This window comes from Rattus rattus, chromosome 8, assembly GCF_011064425.1.
Source record: "Rattus rattus isolate New Zealand chromosome 8, Rrattus_CSIRO_v1, whole genome shotgun sequence".
NCBI classification, from domain to species: domain Eukaryota; kingdom Metazoa; phylum Chordata; class Mammalia; order Rodentia; family Muridae; genus Rattus; species Rattus rattus.
Genome location: NC_046161.1, coordinates 50,992,367 through 51,011,494, shown reverse-complemented (window position 1 = coordinate 51,011,494; position 19,128 = coordinate 50,992,367). Strand labels below are relative to the sequence as shown.

At 40.2% G+C, this 19,128-nt stretch overlaps 1 protein-coding gene across 6 annotated transcripts in view; it reads right to left on the bottom strand.

Moving 5' to 3' along the window:
- Positions 1–19,128, bottom strand: part of Sin3a (SIN3 transcription regulator family member A) — a 54,625-nt gene that overhangs the window by 29,950 nt on the left and 5,547 nt on the right. For 3 of the 6 annotated variants that reach the window (XM_032909907.1, XM_032909909.1, XM_032909906.1), the window contains exons 2-8: positions 11,339–11,559; positions 8,911–9,087; positions 5,492–5,598; positions 4,507–4,789; positions 3,032–3,283; positions 2,215–2,367; positions 1,938–2,096 (exon numbers count right to left, since the gene is read on the bottom strand). In XM_032909907.1, coding sequence (XP_032765798.1) covers positions 1,938–2,096; positions 2,215–2,367; positions 3,032–3,283; positions 4,507–4,789; positions 5,492–5,598; positions 8,911–9,087; positions 11,339–11,527 — 1,320 coding nt within the window. In that variant the 5' untranslated portion in view covers positions 11,528–11,559. Of the gene's footprint in view, positions 1–1,937; positions 2,097–2,214; positions 2,368–3,031; positions 3,284–4,506; positions 4,790–5,491; positions 5,599–8,910; positions 9,088–11,338; positions 11,560–15,076; positions 15,217–15,542; positions 15,912–19,128 lie in introns of those variants that run through there. The other 3 variants (XM_032909904.1, XM_032909903.1, XM_032909908.1) reach the window with 3 other exon arrangements.

Sequence of the window (19,128 nt, the reverse complement as noted above, 5' to 3'; positions counted from 1 at the left end):
AGTACTGGTTTTGAATGCATGAAATCATCATAGAGAGCTGAAGTTTGGCACCTGGAGCGGCCAGGAGAGGACACGTGAAGGCGCAGCCAGAAAAGCAAGTGAAGCCAAGGATTGAAGGAGTAAGAAAAGGAGCCCCGGAGAGGTTATTTGTGAAAGGGCAGCCCAGCTGCATTAGAAAAGCCACGTATTTTGAAGAGGATAATATAGCGGTGAGACCACCAAGCAGCAATGGGAGAGTGCACCCTGCCTAAACCTACAAGCCAATCCGCTGCTGCAGACATTAAAGCCAGAAACTAACCAAGCTTGAGAAGGAGGGGGGAGGGGGAGGGGAGGGGGGGGGGAGGCGGACGAGGAGCCCAGAAGATTCTAAGTGGAACTCAGGCATTGGACAGTTATTTGATTTTACAGGAGTCTTTAGTAGAGAGACTTTTGAGTTCAGATTTTTAAGACATTGGATTTTAAACTTTTAAATGTATTTAAATTTATGGAGACTGTAGAACTTTTAAAGTCATTTATGTTTTTCTATTCCGATACTATTATTACTAATACTAATGTTAACAGGCTATTTTGGGGACAAATATAAAAGGTTCTAAATGTGTTTGTGTGTCAAACCTGATAGACAGATAGATAGATAGATAGATAGATAGATAGAAGATATATATATATCTTTAACTTACACTCCTTCAAGTTGTAAGTTTTAAAAAAGCATAATTCATTGTCCAATAGACAGCATAAACATATAAGTATATCCACTAATTTGTTGTCATTTGATTTGAGACACTGTCACAATGTAGCCCAGGCTAGCCTCAAACTCACAGAAAATCGGCTATTTTTAGCCAGGACTACTTCCTGAATACCAGGTCAGTGAAGGCTACCTGGTAAGGTATTTTCTCCAAAACGTACACAAAGAAAAACCCAAAACCAAACACAAATGAATGGGCTAAAATATAACCCTACCGGGCAAAATTTACTTTTAAAAAGCCACGTCCTAACTGCCTATGAGGAACAGCCTAGGCTTTGTGGGCAGCTGCTGTCTCAGAGTCCGAGGGACTACTACAGCTCCTGCTGCCTACGAGGTATTGGAACCAGGCACTAGCACACTGTTTCTGCCTGTGGAGCATCAGTATGGACGGAAAGCAAGCGCTCAGCTATTTAGCTGATTCTTGCAATCCACACAGTATTTACTGAAATTAAAGAAACAAAACACCAACAACAAGCCATTACTAGAGCCAATCTGATTCCAAAACGAAGAAAACACTGCAGGCACCCAAACAAAGGGATCTGTCAAGAGTACGCTACTCTTTGCAGCCACATACATGGCACCCACCACCTACTGTTGTCTTTTTTCATTTAACCAAATTCTGTAGACACCTCTACTCCCTATTTCATAATTTAGAATTCCAGAGAAATTCAACAGTAAATACATACAGTTTCCTTCTTATCCTAGACACACTAAATCAAAAAGAGCAAGCTGGGCTTCCTAACACAAAATACGATTTCCTTTAAGACAAAGTCAACATAAGTAGATCTGTCAAGCAAAGAAGACATGACAGGAGACAGACCTCCAATCAAAGCTTCTGCTTTGCTTATGGGCACTATACGCACAAGAGTTGAATTGTCCCAGAGACCACTCATTTACTTATGAAATATCAATTTAAGAATCTTCTTGTAACCCAAGGCAAGTTTAACACATCATGAGAAACATCAGTTAAATCTTGGTAACAGAGAAAAAAAAAAAAGCAGGAAGCTCATAGCAAAGAAGAGATAATGTAAGTACAGGAACTGAAAAGCACACAGTACAATCCACAGAGCAAGTGCTTTTCTGACCGGCCTTTTGCAAAGCTATTAATAAGCTTTGTAGGCAATTTCTGTGACCTGTATCAACCCGATCTAGATATACAGGATCCGTCCACCTTACATTCTATCTGCCTACTCACCTTCACCGGAGGTGTGGCTCCTGTTCCAGAGTGCCTGCGGATCTGGCAGCCGTTCTGACTGGGCCTCTGTGGCTTGTTATTTAGTTGGGGCTTCTTCACTGTGCCTCCGTGGTCATTTCTCACAGAATCCACCTTCTCAGCAGTTGTTTTGCTTAAAAGCTGATGAAGACATACGAGACAGATTAATATTCTGATCAAAGTAGCATCTAAAAAGGTCCCTCTTGCTATAGCTTTCAAATTTAAGGTAAGTAATGTAGTTTGTCTAAGTGAGATTTACCACCGAACTGTTGGCATCTGGCAGGAACTGTCCAAACTCAGACAACAGATCTTCCTGGTTTTTGAAGAGACGAGCCACCTGGGCATACACCTCTTGTTCCGTCAAAGCTGGAGTATAGTTTCCTCCAGCTTCCTTGGCATTCCGCTGTTCTTTCTGAAGAAGGACAGGTAGAAGGGGAAGACGATATTAGGACTACCACTTTGAATCTTATACCACAGAACAATTATTTTCTGAAATGTCTGACATGGCTAAAATATGTTATCTATTTCAGCCACATTAAAGTTTTTAATTACTGTTTTGATTGCAGTCTTTTTGAGGAAGGAGAAGGTGCTGAATAGCATGACTCATACTACAAACACATGAATGTTTCTTTAATTAAACTGATTAAAAAAAAAAAGACATTAGAAAACTTCTTCCATGTTCTCTTGTAAATGTATCATGCTATACAAATTACCCTCAGAAACTTCCAATATGAAACAAGCATTCTCTTCATGGCTAGTGACCTTAAAAATCCTGACAAGATGCTATAGGGTAAGCAAAGCAGGTAAGTAAAAGTGTCTTCTAAAACATACATTCTAACCAGTTACTGTTCCCAGTAAGAATTACTGGGTACAATAAATATTCTTGTTCTCAGACTATATACTCTGAGGTTAGCCATCTATAAGTAGAACCTGATTGGACCATAACAAAAACAAGCTTTCTAGGCTGGATGTGATGGCAGCAACCAGAGTCCCAAATACGAGGGAGGCTGAGGCAAAAGTATCACCAGAGCCCAGGATCTGCTTTTCAGGAAGAAATGAGTAACCAACCCTCTTACCTGGTATGTGTGCAAAATCTCCAGGAATGCTTTGTAGATGTCTGGTTGGCCCTGGAATCTGTTCTTGATCTTATTAACATAGTTGATGGCATGATTAAACTCCACAGGTTGATTGTTCTGCAAAGATGGAGCCGTTCCCAAGGAGATTGTCACTGGTGTGTGAGGCTGGACGGGTGGAGAACGTGGGGATGCATATGGTGGGAGTGGGGGAGTCTGCTGACTGGCTGGCGTATGTGCTTGTAGTTGGGAAGGCTAAAAAGAAAAAAGTCTTTATTTTCCTCAAGAACATAGGAGGTTTGACATTGGGGAAGAAAATTCAAATCCAAAAAGCAACACAAATCGAAAACCCAAGGTGTCTGATCAAGCCATATCTTTTACTCATTTAGGGCCATGAAGTACTAATTAAGCCAAGCCATTTTAGTTCAGCTCAAATCATACTAAACAGGGTAGGAGACTTAGAAAGTTTTCAAATTTTGACACTACTACCTCAGCCTCAAATTTCCAGAGCACAACATTAAGTCAGAAGCCATTTCTAATTATAGGGATACATTTTTCATAAGCAATTTTTAAGCTCACTACCTTAACAGGTGCAAATTAAAAAGAAAACCTCATCCTACACATACTTTTAATGTCAAGGACAACAACAACTCCATGGTTTCTAAACCAGCTGTGTTCAACAGAAGTCGGAAATGAGGAGATCCTCTTGCTTTGTGCCATCAGATACATGAGCCACCAGCTACACACTAGTTCTTGAGAACATGAAATTTAGTTAGTGCAACTGAAACACTGAACTTAACCATGTGAACGGAGCTTAATCCTATGTGGCTGGCAACTCTCCTAGCAGATCTAGATCCAGGGTATCTTCTACTTACTGAGTATCACTCACCTAGCAAACGGAGTAACGTGATTGTGTTTTTCCAGACAGTATTTAATATAGCTCAGAATATCTTCAAATTCCGTGTCCTGTTTCTAGCTCTAGTGCTGAGATTTACAGATATGTCATCATACTCAGCCCTGCAACCATGCTTATATAGTAACAACCATTTATGTAGAGTTTAATTTAACCATGATTAAAAACAATCATTTCTGAGCTAGATATGATGGTAGCACCTAGATTCCCAGTTACTTAGGACCACCAAATCTCAGGATTTTAAGACTGGCCTGAGCAACACAGAAAACCCATGTCAAAAAGCAAAGCAAACCTACACATAACCCTATTCCTGGTGTCAAAGCCAGCCTGAGACCAGAGATAAACAGAGGCTGAGGGAAAAAACCAAACCAAAACAAACAAACAAACAAAAAGAGTCCTAGAGTCTGTTGGCATGATGATTTAAGTGAGTATGGAAATAATGAAGTATATATAAACACGAACCATGTGAGATGTCAACATCTTCTCTGAGGACATCATTGTAACTTGTATATCTGAGTCACACACAAGAGAAGGTTAGGAGGTGCAGCGTCCTCCCACAACTCACCTTGCTGACTTTGGCAGGTGTGGGCTGAGGAGCTGGCTGGGCAGGAGTGGGAGCTGACTGGGCTGAAGGCTGGGAAGGATGCTGAGGTGGTGGCTGGGGCTGGGGCTGGATGCCATGGGTGGGAATCTGATGAACCTGGCCAGGAGTTGTCACATTCACCATGTCATTAGTCTGCACCTCAATTTTATAGCCAGGAGGCAAAAAGGTATTGAAGCCCATGATCAGGTCAGGGTGGCCTTTAAATAGCTGGGACACGCGGCTAATCACTCCTGGAGTATCAATGCTGACAAAAGCAAATAAGAGGAAAGAAAAGCTATGAAAAGCAAGCTTGACAAAAGCCCTAGAGAAAAACACTAATGGAAAACAGAATAATCACTCATACTCCAAAGCCACTCCATTCATATGCTTGGTCACAATTCTGAGTAACACACACAATCTCGGCAACAAGTCTATCCAGCAGATATACAGACATTACATCTAACACTGTTCCCAAGACAGATCCACCCTTGGATATACTGATACAGATCAAAATGGGCCTGTGTCTAGACTGTTCAGATGAGTTATTCTCCAACAATAAGCCATGCCCGAATATCAGGGTATCTTACATTAATTTAAAAAAAAAAAAAAAAAATCAAACAGCCTAAAAACTTAGCAGTGTTACTTCCCTAGCCGAAATAAGCAGGATTTAAAAAATAAAAATAAGGATTTTAGAATAGATTTAAAAATAAAAAAAGCCTAGTGCCCTATAATTACCATAAAACCAAAATATAGTGATGTGCAGTTGTACATTTAAGGCTAGCTTTTGAGGTTGAGGCAAAAGGATCGCCAAAAGTTCAAGGATACCCTGAGTTACACACCCTAAGACTCTGTCTCAAAAGCATCCCCTCCCCCAAATAATCTATAAAAAGATGGTTGTGTGTACACATTCCCTCTAAAAATCAACATGCTAAGCACAAATGTCAATGCAGCCACACATATTCTTTACCTCTGAGATTTAAATTCCTTCATGATGTCGAGGAAATCATTGTAGACCTGAGGCTGACTCCCGAACTGCAGCTTCACCTGGTCAAGGTAGGACAGGGCGTCCTCCACCTGGGCAGAGACACATTTCAGAGATAGAAGAAGTCAAAACTTTAACAGAAGATCATCCTTGCTCAAAATAGACAATAAGGGAATTACTTATGAAGTATTAGAAATTTATATGAACACCAAAAATATGATTACATTTTAAAACAAGGGTCAACTAATAAAATCTGAAGCCTTACTTCACATAATTCTGTAGGGAGTGATCAGTGACTAATAATTATATTACCATAGAATCCACTCGCCCACCTCATAAGTACAAGAAACAACACAGCAGAACCAATGCAGGCATTGCATATCCAATAACATTTGAAGCCCTAACTCCACAGAAATGTACTATTGTCTAGTGGTGATCCTAATATAATCACCGAAGGCTATAACAGCACATGTTCTCCTCCAAAGTGAGAGAGCCCACGAGGTGATTTATAAACTGAAATCCAAGGATAAGTACATGTTAGCAAACGTGAGGTAGGTCCTGTGAAGAATGTCAGAGGAAGCAGCAAGGGTACAGTCTCATGTAGTAGTTGATTTGAAAAAACAAAACCAGCTCAGTCTAGTTAGAAGTGATGCATTGGTAGGTATTGAGAAAAAGCAGATCTTGAAGGAACAACTTAGATCTTCATTTGCATGTACTCCAGTTGACATAACTACAGTATAGACTAAAAGAAGGTAAAGATGGGGCTGTAAAGACGTCACAGTGGGAAAATGCTCCTTTCCCATGAGGACAAGCAAGAGGACTTGAGACTGAACACCTAGAACATAAATTTGGCCACATTAGCAATGCACGCACGCATGCACACGCATACACAAAATTAAATGGCTGTTGAGATGATTCAGCGGGTGCAGGTACTTGCCACCAAATCTAACAACCTAAATTCAACCCCAAAGAGCCACCCGCTACAGAGAGAGAGCCGACTACCGAAAGTTGTCCTCAGGCCTTCAAGATGGAAACACAGGCCGTCAGTCACATGTGCACCTGCATACATAAATAAGTAAATACAATTCTGAATTTTTTTTAATTTAAAAAACCGGGGTTGATACACAGCAGTGGCCCCAGCAGCGGACAGGAGACAGCATGATTCTCACTTGCACAATTTTCAGGCCAATTAAAAGCCTTTTCAATGCACACTTCCCCAAAGAAAACTCAACAAATTATTATAATTAGAAATCCTATCAATAAGATCTTTTAACTAAAAAATCCCAACTCTACTCAAAACTTACTCTATAATCCTAATCCAAGGCTTCCTTGCTGGTTTGTATAAGAAAACCCAGAAACAAGCATATCCTACTGCTTGTAAGCACAGCACCCTAGAGCAAGGCAGGTGAAGAAAACAATGTCCTTTGAGAGGGCTGACTGGGAAAGGCTGTAGCAACCAGCCCAGCACTGGGACTTAACACCTGTAATCCCAACACTCAGAAAACAGGCTAGAGGGTCTCAAGTTCAAGGCATTCTCATCTACACAGTGAGATTCAATCTAAAGGCTATCACCTCTATCCAGAAAGGGCTCTAAAAGTGTTTTTGTTAGTTTAAGGGCCAATCTATAAAGACTTTAGAATATTAAGGCATCATCTACAAAATGCAGTATAAATCATATCAGTCTTTTATCCCGAGACTCAGTAAAATGTTAAGCTCACAGTAGTGCTTCCTTTTGCAACACAGCCATCACTCTATAAGCAGAATGTGAAAAACGTTGAGTAGAACACCAAATTTTCCCAAAGAGCACAGATAAACTCACTATAAACTTCCTCCCTCCTGTTACTGTCATGTCATTATACTATTTGCATAGCGTCTAGGGTCTTTAGGCCATATTAACTTCCTAAGGATGGACAGCAATAAGGCCAGGATCCAGGAGAAGTCAGCTAAGCAGTATAGATACTTAGAGACTCTTGGAGACCGGAATCAATTCCAAGCTTTCCAGTTGATGCCTGAAACTTGTTTGAAACTTGACTTCTACCCTATTACGCCAACTTTTTCCTCTACATACATATTTATGGTAAAATCCGACTTATAAATTAAGCATAGTAAAAACTAATAACAAAGATAACTTACCTTCTATCTTACAAACCCAGGCTTTTAATTTTTCCTTCTTTATCAAGTTGAGAACCATCACATATTTACTTTAAAGGAAGCACTGTATGGCTTCTCTTCATTGAAAATCACTTTTCTGGTATGGGGCCAATCTGTGTCTGCCTTTCTAAGTGACTAGCAGGCAGGATAAGGAAGGGACATGCTGAGTAAAGGATGACTTACATCCCACTGGCGATGGACAGTGTGAGATTTCATTAAAACACTATGTGTGAAGGCACAGTATTTAAATTGTATATATTGCTTATTCTGGAAATCTTTGATTTCAGGTTTTCAGCCAGTTAACTGTGGGTAACTGAAATAGCAGAAAGCAAGTTTTCAAGGAAGAGGAAGATGTTAGGGAAAACAAAAGGTAGACATTTTGACACACACACATGCACTTTGGGGTAAACTGTTCACTCCCAGAATGCAAACTACTTAGAATTAGACAAAATTAGGCTATTACAACCAAAGGAAGATAAAACGTCTCACCACTTCACAGTTTTAACTCACATTTTCTGCACTTGATTTCATAATGATTTACCTAAGGGTCAATCAGAAAAGCTGAGAACTAAGCAACTGCTACAAAAATCACACATTTCAAAATGAGACAAAAAGGTTAGGTGGGAACCCAAGCTCCGATCAGCCCTTCATAGATGTCGCATGCATTTCAAAGCACTACACTGGATTCATCAGAACACAAGAAACACTGACACTTCCTTCACTAAAGGATGCTTCAAAAGTAGAATGCTTTACAAAGCATGGATTTAAAGATGCTCACAAATTCAGCTGTTCAGAGCAATAATAAAAAATCAGAGCTGTAGGGCTGGGGATTTAGCTCAGTGGTAGAGCGCTTACCTAGGAAGCGCAAGGCCCTGGGTTCGGTCCCCAGCTCGAAAAAAAAAAGAACCAAAAAAAAAAAAAAAAAAAAAAAAAAAATCAGAGCTGTATTATGGCACTAACTTGCTATACTCAAATTGTTCTGTGCTCAGACATGTGTGTACTCAATAAAAAATCTTAAAATACAAGGAACTCATAGTCTAAAAGAAAGGATCTCAAACTGATACTTTTCTACGACAACCACCCTTCAATTCTGGTATGCTTGTTCATACAGCCAACACTTTTTGAGGGTATGTTTTCTCTGGATCAGGCACTGGTGACAAAAAGGGAAATTCATTTCTTGTAATTAAAGCCTACTCTCGTAGGTTACTTCCTGCTAAAGATAAAGTGAGCCAGGGAGAGAGACAGAATACTACCTTCAGCCTCTGAAATTGCTGCTGTCCCTGCACTGGTGCAACTGACGGGGCTGGATGGGCATGGCTCTGGACCACCTGACCTCCGTGAGGCTGGACAGCTGCTGGGTGATGATGACTGCTATGAACCGCTGCTATGGCAGGCCCATGACTGCCAGAACTTTGTGGCACAGCTGAAACCTGGGTGAAAAAATATAGACAAATTAAGGTTTGTGTATTCTTCCCCAAATGCATCTAAAGAAATAACATAAATGCATAAAGCATGTGTGTTATTTCTATATGCATAAAGATATTAAGAAAAAGGGAATTACTGATATTATAGCCCACCTATATTAAATGTTTTACAGATATTACAAACCATTAGATTTAAGCTAGGCATGGTTACTCATGTCTTGTATCCCAGAACTAAGGAGGCAGAGGCAGGCAGATCTCTGAGTTTTGGGCCAGTCTGATCTATGCAGTAAGTTCTAGGACAGCCAGAGCTATGACTCAAAATGTGATGATGACGTTAATAATAAAACTTCAGAGCATTTCTGTTCTTCTATTTCAAAACTGCCAGTCAAAGCCAGGAGTGGGAAGATCATGCCTGCACTCCCAGCATTTACAAAGCTAAAGCAGGAGGCACTGGACCGAGTTTGAGGGCTTTAGGGGCTAGATAGTGAATTCTAGGTCAACTTCAACTACAGAGGCAGAGCCTGCTTCTAAAACCAAAACAAGGAAATGGGGGAAGGGGTTGAAGCTGTTTTAAAATCAGTGTAGCTGACTGCTTCATCCCCAAATAAGGAGATTATGCAATGTAAAATTTATTTTCTCTAAGCAGTATAAATACTTCAAATTGGTAAACAATAAAAATTTTCACAAATCTATAAAAATTACCCTGAGCAGGGGAGAAATAAAGCAACGATAAGTAAAATTTTCATTATAAAACTTGAGTGGATAAGAAAATATGTAAGGAGCTGGAATGCGGCTCAGCTGATAAGGATACTTGTTTAGTACTCAGGAAGCCTTGGGCTCCATTTTCAGTACTCAAATTTGATGAGCTGCTGCTTGCCTATAATCCCAACCACTGGAAGATAGAGGCGGGAAGACCAGACGCTTAAGTCAGCCTCAGCTACACTGCAAATTCAAAGATGGTTGGCTGTAAGAAACCTTATCTCAAAAATGAGAAAAAAATTAAATTCTTCAAACTCAAATACATTATCTTTCATATAACGGCTATCAGTCTGTTTTTCTATTTGAAAATAACTGTTTCATCTGGGTGTGGTGGCACTCGCCTTTAACCCCAACACTTGGGAGTCAGAGGCAGATGGATCTCTAAGTCGAGTGGCCAGCGTGAGTTCCAGGACAGCCAGGGCTACACAAAGAAACCCTGTCTCAAAAAAAAAAAAAAAAAAAAAAAAAATAAAAAAAAAAATAAATAAATAAAATAAATAAAAGGAAGGAAGGAGGAAGAAAAGAGGTTTTATAGCTTTTTATAAAAACTAATATATGGACTGAGGATTGGGCCCAATAGGGCAGTGTTCACCCAACAAGCAAGGAATGTGGATTGGGTTCCTGGAACTTGGAGGGGAAACAACACAGCGGCATTAAGTATTCTTCCTAAATATCTGAAATGGCAGCTTTTATTGCAAGCACATACTAGTTTCCATTAAGGATATGTGCACATATATCTAACAGAGGAACTGATTGTAAACCTATCTGAAAAGTAAAAATAGTCCCACAAGCAGAATCTCTCATAAACCACATTAAGTTAACTCAGAAGGCAGAGACAGTCAGATCTGAGTTTGAGGCCAGCCTGGTCTACAGTGTGAGTTCAAGAACAACAAAGGCTACACAGAGAAATCCCGTCTCAGAAAACCAAAACTAAAAATAAAAAATGGGAAAAGTTCTTCTACTTACATAAAGTACAAAACTACCTGAACTAAACAAGTATGTTAATTTGAGATAATTAGAAATGGTTGTAACAAAGGATTATAAAGTGTGGGCTAGTGGTAAAATTCTTATCTGACACAAACAAGACCCTGCAATCAATCTGGACTAACACACACGTGTGGCAAGGCTGTATAACCCATAATCACACAACTGGGAAGATAAGGCAGGACAGAAAAGTTCAAGGCTAATCTGGGCTACATAATAAAACCCTTTTTCATTGAAGAGAGAAAAGGCTGTGAGCAAGAAGGAAGAGAGGGAAAATAGGGCTAGGTATGAAAGGGAGGAAAGGAACCGCAGAGGTCATGGCAACTTCTGTTGTTACTATTTTTAACTTATCTGGTGGTTCTTAAGCTTCATATGCATAGATTTAAAAACATCTCAAACACACTTCATCAAGCTTTTCTCAGGTAGCTCAACGCTTAATAAAAATCACCTTCAATGAATGAAACCACCACCCTCTGCTATTGTCTATTCCTATTCTCTGCCAGCCCCAGCTTACCTGGTAGTTGGGTGCCACTGAGTACTGAATGCCTGTAGCTGACTGCATGGTCTCAGACACTGCTTCATACACAGGAGGGGCCGGGGCAAGAACCCGGTGCTGGTGAGAAAAAGCCTCTGTGCTTCCAGGAATCCTTCGCTGCTGGGCTGCATACACTGGTGATTCCTGGTCATCCAAACGTCGCTTCATTCTGCACTCATGCTCAGAGATGCACTACAAACCTGTACAAACCACAAAGTGATAACATAAATAAAATTTCACTCCAGGATGATGTTCATAACTTAGGACCAGTTGCCCAAATTTAATCTAAGTCTGACTTTCAGAACTAAGCAACCTCATCTTAGAGTCAAGCTCTGAATGAATGACCCACACCTTACAGTGAACAAGTTAGAACTGAAAGACAGAAGGCTAAGCAACAGAATTGTAATCAATTTGGTAACACTAAGTTGAAAAAAATCCCACAATTAAAAAATGCAAAGAACTTTAAACTCTCCTATTCTAGTTATAGTATTCTGTGATGGTTTCAATGACAATGGCTCCCTAGGTCATATATTTGAATGTTTGGTTCCTAGTTGATGGACTGTTTAGGAAGAATTAGGTGTGGCCTTGTTGGATAGTGTCACTGGGAATTTCAAAAAGTCCACACCATTCCCAGTTAGCCCCCTAACCCCCTTCTCTCTCAGCCTCTTGGTTGTCTCAACATTTAAGCTCTCAACTACTATTCGGCACTGTCCCTGCTTCTGTACTCCTGGCCATGACCTTAATGGACTAACCCCATGAACTCTAAGTAAGTCCCAGTTCAAAAGATGTCTTTCCTCTCCAAGTTGCCCTGCTCATAGTGTTTCTTCACAGAAGTATAACAGTAGTGTAAGGTAGCTCCTGAGACACTGTTAGAGTTAATACTGGTTACATACTCACATGCTGCAAAAGCACTCTCTGAAAACTCAGTACTGGGTCAGAGGATGCTTGCTATAGTGAACAAAGTGGGGCTAGTTATTAGGTAGTTTAAGTTCATAAATACCTATTGTCATAACAACCTGAAACTGTCATAGAGAGGTAAGATATGCCAGGAGCATGAGGTTACCTTAAAGAAAATGTACATTTTAAAAAGTTTATTTCATGTAATTTTTAGAACCTTGAACTAAAAATGAGAATGAGAGAACAGATGAGAGAAAGAGAGAATAGATGACTTCCAAGTTTCCTTCTGGACCTTTCTCACATCCTTTACATACAAGAAGTCTCTTCAGCGTAACAGGAGACATTCTCTTGAAAGAATACACAGTTTAGCACCACTTTATTCAGAAACCCACTTGAGGGTTTTGTAAGCATTTCCAGCATCAGCATCATTAACCCAAACATAATACAGTGCAGCTAAGAAGGAATATTTGGAAGCAATACTGCTTAGTGAGTATAAAGGTGCTTGCTGCCAAGTCTGACAGCCTGAGTTCAATCCCTGAAATTAACATCATGGAGAAGAGGAGGCAGTTGTAACTGTCCTCGGACATTCACACACTTGCCCTGGTACACATACATACTTATGCTTGTTTGTATACGAAGAACTATATAAATACAAAGGGGTCGGAGAGATGCTTCAGTGATCAAGTGCTTACTGCTCAATCATGAAAGCTAAAGTTCCAATCCCAACACCCACACCTCTTATGTTACAACTCCCTGAAATCTCTCCTACAGGAGATTTAGCCTCTGCAGAAGCCACACTTATGTGCAAATGTCAACACAGCCTCCAACACACACAAACTCATCATACACATATAGTATCTCTATTTTGGAATGAGAAACCAGGTCTTATAAAGGGATGGCCTACAAAGTCCTTAACTTTTGACTGCTGCTTCTAGATTTAATTTTTAGTGGTTTAAAACCTAGATGTTATCAGGCAGTGGGAGTCCTGTTAAGTCCAGAACTCAGGAGGCAGAAGCAGGCAGATCTGAGTTTTGATATAAAGCCAGCCTGGTCTACAGAATGAGTTCCAGGACAGACAGGCCACACAGAGAAAGAATTCCCATCTCAAAAACACAAAACAAATGAAACCCATGTTAATCTTCTAAGATTAATCTCTAATAAGAAACCAGTTTTTATAAATGATAAACCAAATATACATGAAGAACACAGCACAGGACCATGAAAAAATTAGAACATTTATTAGGCACTGTATTCTAACCAAACTCTCAACTGAAATTTTATAGCTTTAGTCCCGTTTTATGTGATTTCGTAATGTTCAAATGCTATTCCATAAGCCAGTTTATAGGAAAATGTTATTTAAAAAAAAAGGTAGGGGTTGGGGATTTAGCTCAGTGGTAGAGCGCTTGCCTAGCATGCGCAAGGCCCTGGGTTTGGTCCCCAGCTCCAGGGAAAAAAAGAAATGGTTCAGTGGTTAAGAGTACTGTCTGCTCTTCCAGAGGTCCTGAGTTCAATTCCCAGCAACCATCTGGTGGCTCACAACTATCTGTAATGGTTTTGGAGAGATGGCTTGGCTTGGTGGTTAAGAGCACCGGCTGCTCTTCTAAAGAACTAGGGCTCAATTCTCAGCATACGCATGGTAGCTCACACCCAGACTGTCACTCTGGTTCAAGGGCATCATGGCTCAAGGATTAGGGTTACAAGAACTTTGGGACTAAGTTCTTGTATTCCACCTGACTAAGGTAGGGTTTTGCTGCATCAAAGCTTACAGTAGGCTGGCTGGTTTATGAGCTTCCAGGAGACTATCCTGTCTCCACCTCCTATCTTTCAGGAGTTCTAGGACCACAAACACACACTACCCTGCCCTGTTTTTCACTTGGATTCAGATTGAACTCAGGTTGTCAGGCCTGTGTGAGAAAGAGCTTTACTTGTTGAGCCATCTCATTGGCTTAGAAGTTCTTAAAAGATAGAGTTTTAAGTCTGCTGGTGAAGGCTCAGGCCTTTAATCCCAGTACATGGAGGCAGAGTTCTGTAAGTTTGAGGCCAGCCTGAGCTGTACAAAGAAACCCTGTCTCAAAAGAACCAAACCAAACCAAAACAAAACAAAAGCATAGGCTATTTTGTTGTCAGGTAGTCTATGAAAATTTAAAATGTGCACTCTCTTTAATTTACCCAATCCACTTCTAGGTCTCTGACCTACACTCCTGCCAAGTCTAGCTGCTACAGCAGAGTAGGAAAAGCTGAGTGCTAGGCTCTGGCCAACTGAGCTACATCCATGTTGTGGGAACTGAACAACTATAAAAACCAGTGCTCATTGTCAGCTGAAAACATACTACGTGAAAATAGGCCATGCGATATGTACACTGCAACCTCATGTATGACTTACACATGCCATTCACTCAGTACTTGTACAACCTATAATCTATGTCAAGTACTTGTGTTAAGTGTACTGCAACATCACTGAGAAATAAGTCAAGAAATTAGACTTCGGGGGCTGGAGAGATGGGTCAGTGGTTAAGAGCACTGACTGCTCTTCCAGAGGTCCTGGGTTCAATTCCCAGCAACCACATGGTGGCTCACAACCATCTGTAATGGGATCCGATGTCCTCTTCTGGTGTGTCTGAAGTGTACTCATATATATAAAATAAATAAATCATTAAAAAATAAACAAACAAACACAATTACTACAATTCTATCTCTGGATACTGATACAAGAGCTAAAAGCAAGGATTTCAACAGTATTTATATACAATGTTCCCAGAGAATTATTCATAAAAAGCACAAGGTGGGGCTGGAAAGATCTCAGTAGTTAAGCACACTCACTGCTCTTTCAGAAGGCCCAGGGGTACAAGGAGGTTCACACGTCTGTAACGCTAGTCCCAAAGAATCTGATGTCCTCTTCTAACCTTTTTGGCACAGAGTACGTACATAATATAAATACATACACACAGGTAAAACATACATAGTAAGTGAAAAATAGACAAATCCACAAGGTAGAAAAAAAGTCAACTGAAAGATAAATAATTGTGGTATATATGTATATAAGGGAGGGAAATTTTGACACATACTACAATATCAATGAACTAGGAGGGCAAAACTAGGTAAAAGACAGGCCAGCCTGTTCCACAGTGCGAGTTACAGAGCAGCCAGGACTACACCACATCAAGTGGTTCACAACCATCTTAACCACAACTCCAGGGGAATCAATCCAATGTCTTTGGTCTCCAAGGGTACCTGCATCAACAGGTATAATCAAAATAGAAATTTATCTTAAAAAAGCGAGACTTACTGTTTCATGTGTGTAAAGGTTCAACAGTGGGAGATGAATGAATTCTGAAGGTGGATGGTGGCGAGGGCTGCACAAGGACGTGAGTGTACTTAATGCCACCGAGCTGAACTAAAAAAGATGGAAAACTGTAAATCATAATGGTAAACTTTGTGTCTCGTATGTTTCATTTCAGTTTTTACTATCTATATGGGGGGATGTGTGAGTGCACAGGTATATGACAGAGGCCTACTTACAGCAGTTTTCTCCTACCACGCGAGTCTTAGGGATCAAACTCAAGGCTTGAAAACGTGTTTTTTACTTACTGAGCCAACTTTCTAGCCCACTATTTGTCTCTTTACAAGTTAGAATCTCTCTCAGGGCGTGTAGGCTGGCCTCAAACTCACAATGTACTTAAAAATGGCCTTCAACTTACCTCCCAAGTACTACGATTACAGGCTTGTTTCTCACACCTGGTCTTACGAGGTTGTGGAGGCTGAGCACAGGGATTTTGGCACACTAGGCAAGCACTTTTAAAAATGAGCTCACGGGGTTGGGCATTTAGCTCAGTGGTAGAGTGCTTGCCTAGCAAGCGCAAGGCCCTGGGTTCGGTCCCCAGCTCCGAAAAAAAAGAAAAGAAAAAAAAAAATGAGCTCACACCCCTCTCACTAATTCTTTTAAGTACAAACTTTTGTTTTGATTAAAATGTATATATTTTAAACACACAGACACACACTACTCCATCATAAACCAGAGATGGCTTTAAACAGATGAGGACACTGGAGACAGACTACCTGGATTCAGATTCCTGTTTGATCACCTATGTAGACTAAACCTCTGTGTACTACTTTCCTCAGTCACTCATTCTGTGTTCCTGAGGCAGTGTGTTGTGTAGCCCAGGCTGAGTCAAACTCCCAAAGTAGCCAAGATGCCTTGAACATCTATCTTCCTGTATCTAGCTCCCAAGTGCTGGGATTACAGACATATTACTGTATATGTGTATATGTATCTATGTGGTCTCTCATAGAGAGGCCCACCTTTGAACCCCTCCAGGGATCAAATTCAGTTCTTCAAGCTCTAGGAGCAAGTGCTGTGCCTACTAAACCATTCTGCTGTCCCTAGTTAAGTCTGTATTTGTGCATAAGCAAGCCAGGTCAACCTCAGCCATCACCCCTAAAGTCCATTTTCTAAACATGTTCCTTTACTGGCCAGGAATTGGCCCAAGTAGGCTAGCACCAGGGGTTCCCCGATGAGCTACTGCTCCCAGTGTTAAGAGTTCAGGCCAGGCTACCACACACTTAGATTTCCATGGGCCAGATTTTCAAGTATCTCTCAAAAATAGGACAAGTCTTCTTGCTTCAGTGGCATTTTTACTGACAGGTATTTCCCTGGCCCCTCACCTTGTTGTCTTTGAAATATTTGGTTATTATTGTTAGGAAAAGGTTGCACAGATATGATAGTCAGAGGACAACGTTCAGGAGTTAGCTGTCTCCTTCCACAGTGGATTCCTGGGATCTAACTTAGTTTTAAAGAGTTTGCATGGTAAATGTCTTTACCCACTGAAGCCACCTTCACTTGTAAAACATGCATTTCAAAACAGAGATGTAACCCTAGCTGAGGCAAAAGCAAGAAAATCACTGAGTTCTAGGCAGGCTGAGCTCCAGAGCAGGTTCAGATAAATGAGTGGCCCATTTCACCAGTCCACAACTCAAAGCAGCCATGCGTGCACATACAATTAAACACATTAGCAAATGATCAGAGTCAGAGTTCAATAAATATAAACCCTTATTACAAGAGGGATGCTATTGTTTAAAAAAGCAAGTACTATCTTTTTAAAAGAAGAATCAAAAGATATAAGTCCATACACTTTTAGTTGGGGAAAAAAACCACTAGATTACTGAAGGTCATGAACACAACCTCTGACTTGTGAGTAAATTTCCCCTACAGCGACCCTGGATAGCCTTTCAGGATATTGGCTGCACTGTCAAGACGGCTGCGCTTTGCCAGGAGTCTAACACCGATCTCAAGTCTTAAAAAAAAAGAAAAAAAAAAAAAAACTTCTTTATGCAAACTATTAAGGCCTGAATTTAAAAGTATTAACATTTTTCAAAGCTATATTTCTGTTATTTTTCACACGTGTATAGATGTATGGGTATGCACCTGTGTCTGGGTGCCTAGGGGCCAGAGGTGTCAGTACTTGGAGCTCCAGATACATGTTGACATGGGTGCTAAAAACTGAACTCAGGTTCTCTTAGATACTAGTAAGTAAAAATAAACATATAGTACTGATGGATGGAAATGTAAAAATAGAAAAAACAAAAACAAAAGCAAACAAATATAACTAGGTTCCTGAATTTTTAAAGCCTAGGACTTGTGACTCCAGCACACAATCTAGAATACACACTCTGTAAGAGTACGAATTATGCCCAGCAGTGGCGGCACATGCCTTTAATCCCAGCGTTTGGGGGGCAGAGGCAGACAGATCTCTTGAATTTGAGTCCAGCCTGGTCTAGAGGGTGAGCTCCAGGACACCCAGGGCTACAGTTAAACTCTTGTTTCTAAAAACAAAACAAGAAAAAAAAAAGATATGAATTAGGTCATCTGTATTTCTCAGACTGTGCTTCAAATGGTAGAATTAACTCTGAGGTTGGGCAAACTTTCCTCAAAGGCTAAGCATTCTCTACTACCGTTTTCAATGTGCTACATCTGTTAGACACCCAAGTTCTTATCTTTTAGCCTCCACCTCAATTCTGTTACTACTGCTGTTGTCACTTTTTTAGCTGAAAAGTGAATATTTAACCTCTTCATTATGTACGGCACAGGGCATGGTTTTCAGCCTCTACTGAACAAAGGACAAATCCAGAATTTAGCTTCAGAAATTACATATAAACGATGGGGTTAGAGACGGCTCAATACAGACTACAGACTGCAGACTGCTCGTGCAAAAGGACCTAAGTTGGGTTCCCAGAACCCATGTCAGGTGGCTCATAACCACCTGTTAACTCCACCTACAGGGGATCTAACATCCTATTCTGGCCTTACACACACACACTTTAATATAAATCTTTTTTAAAAGTGGTTTATACATACTCATTCAGACATCAATACATAAATTAAGGATTCAGTGTTTACTTTTCATAAAAAGTTCTCTAAATAAGATCAGCTAACACCAACCCACCTAGTACGGTTACCTGTGCAATAAATCCACAATGGCCAAAGTAACTAACACAGGTTGGGAGGTCATGCTACACATAGGTTTCATAAGGTTCAACCTACTTAGCATCTAAAAAGATCTTTAAGGACTAACAATTACATAAAACTAAAAGAGAACACAAAATTCTAAGTTACCTTTTTGCAGCTAAGCTTATATAACAAAACCTTCTGTAGGTTAAAAAAAAAAAAGTCAAGAAATCAAAGTATTTTACTTAAATTAAAAAGAAAAATCTCCGAAGCCAGCCAGGGATAGTAAAATTCTGACTAGAGGAAAAAAAAAATCAGCCCTGGGGTATAACCTAGTGGTGAAGCAATACTTATGTGCCTTAAATAAACTCCGACACACACAATCATCTTTAAATATCATCTCTGCCAAAGACCAGTTTTAAGATTAAGA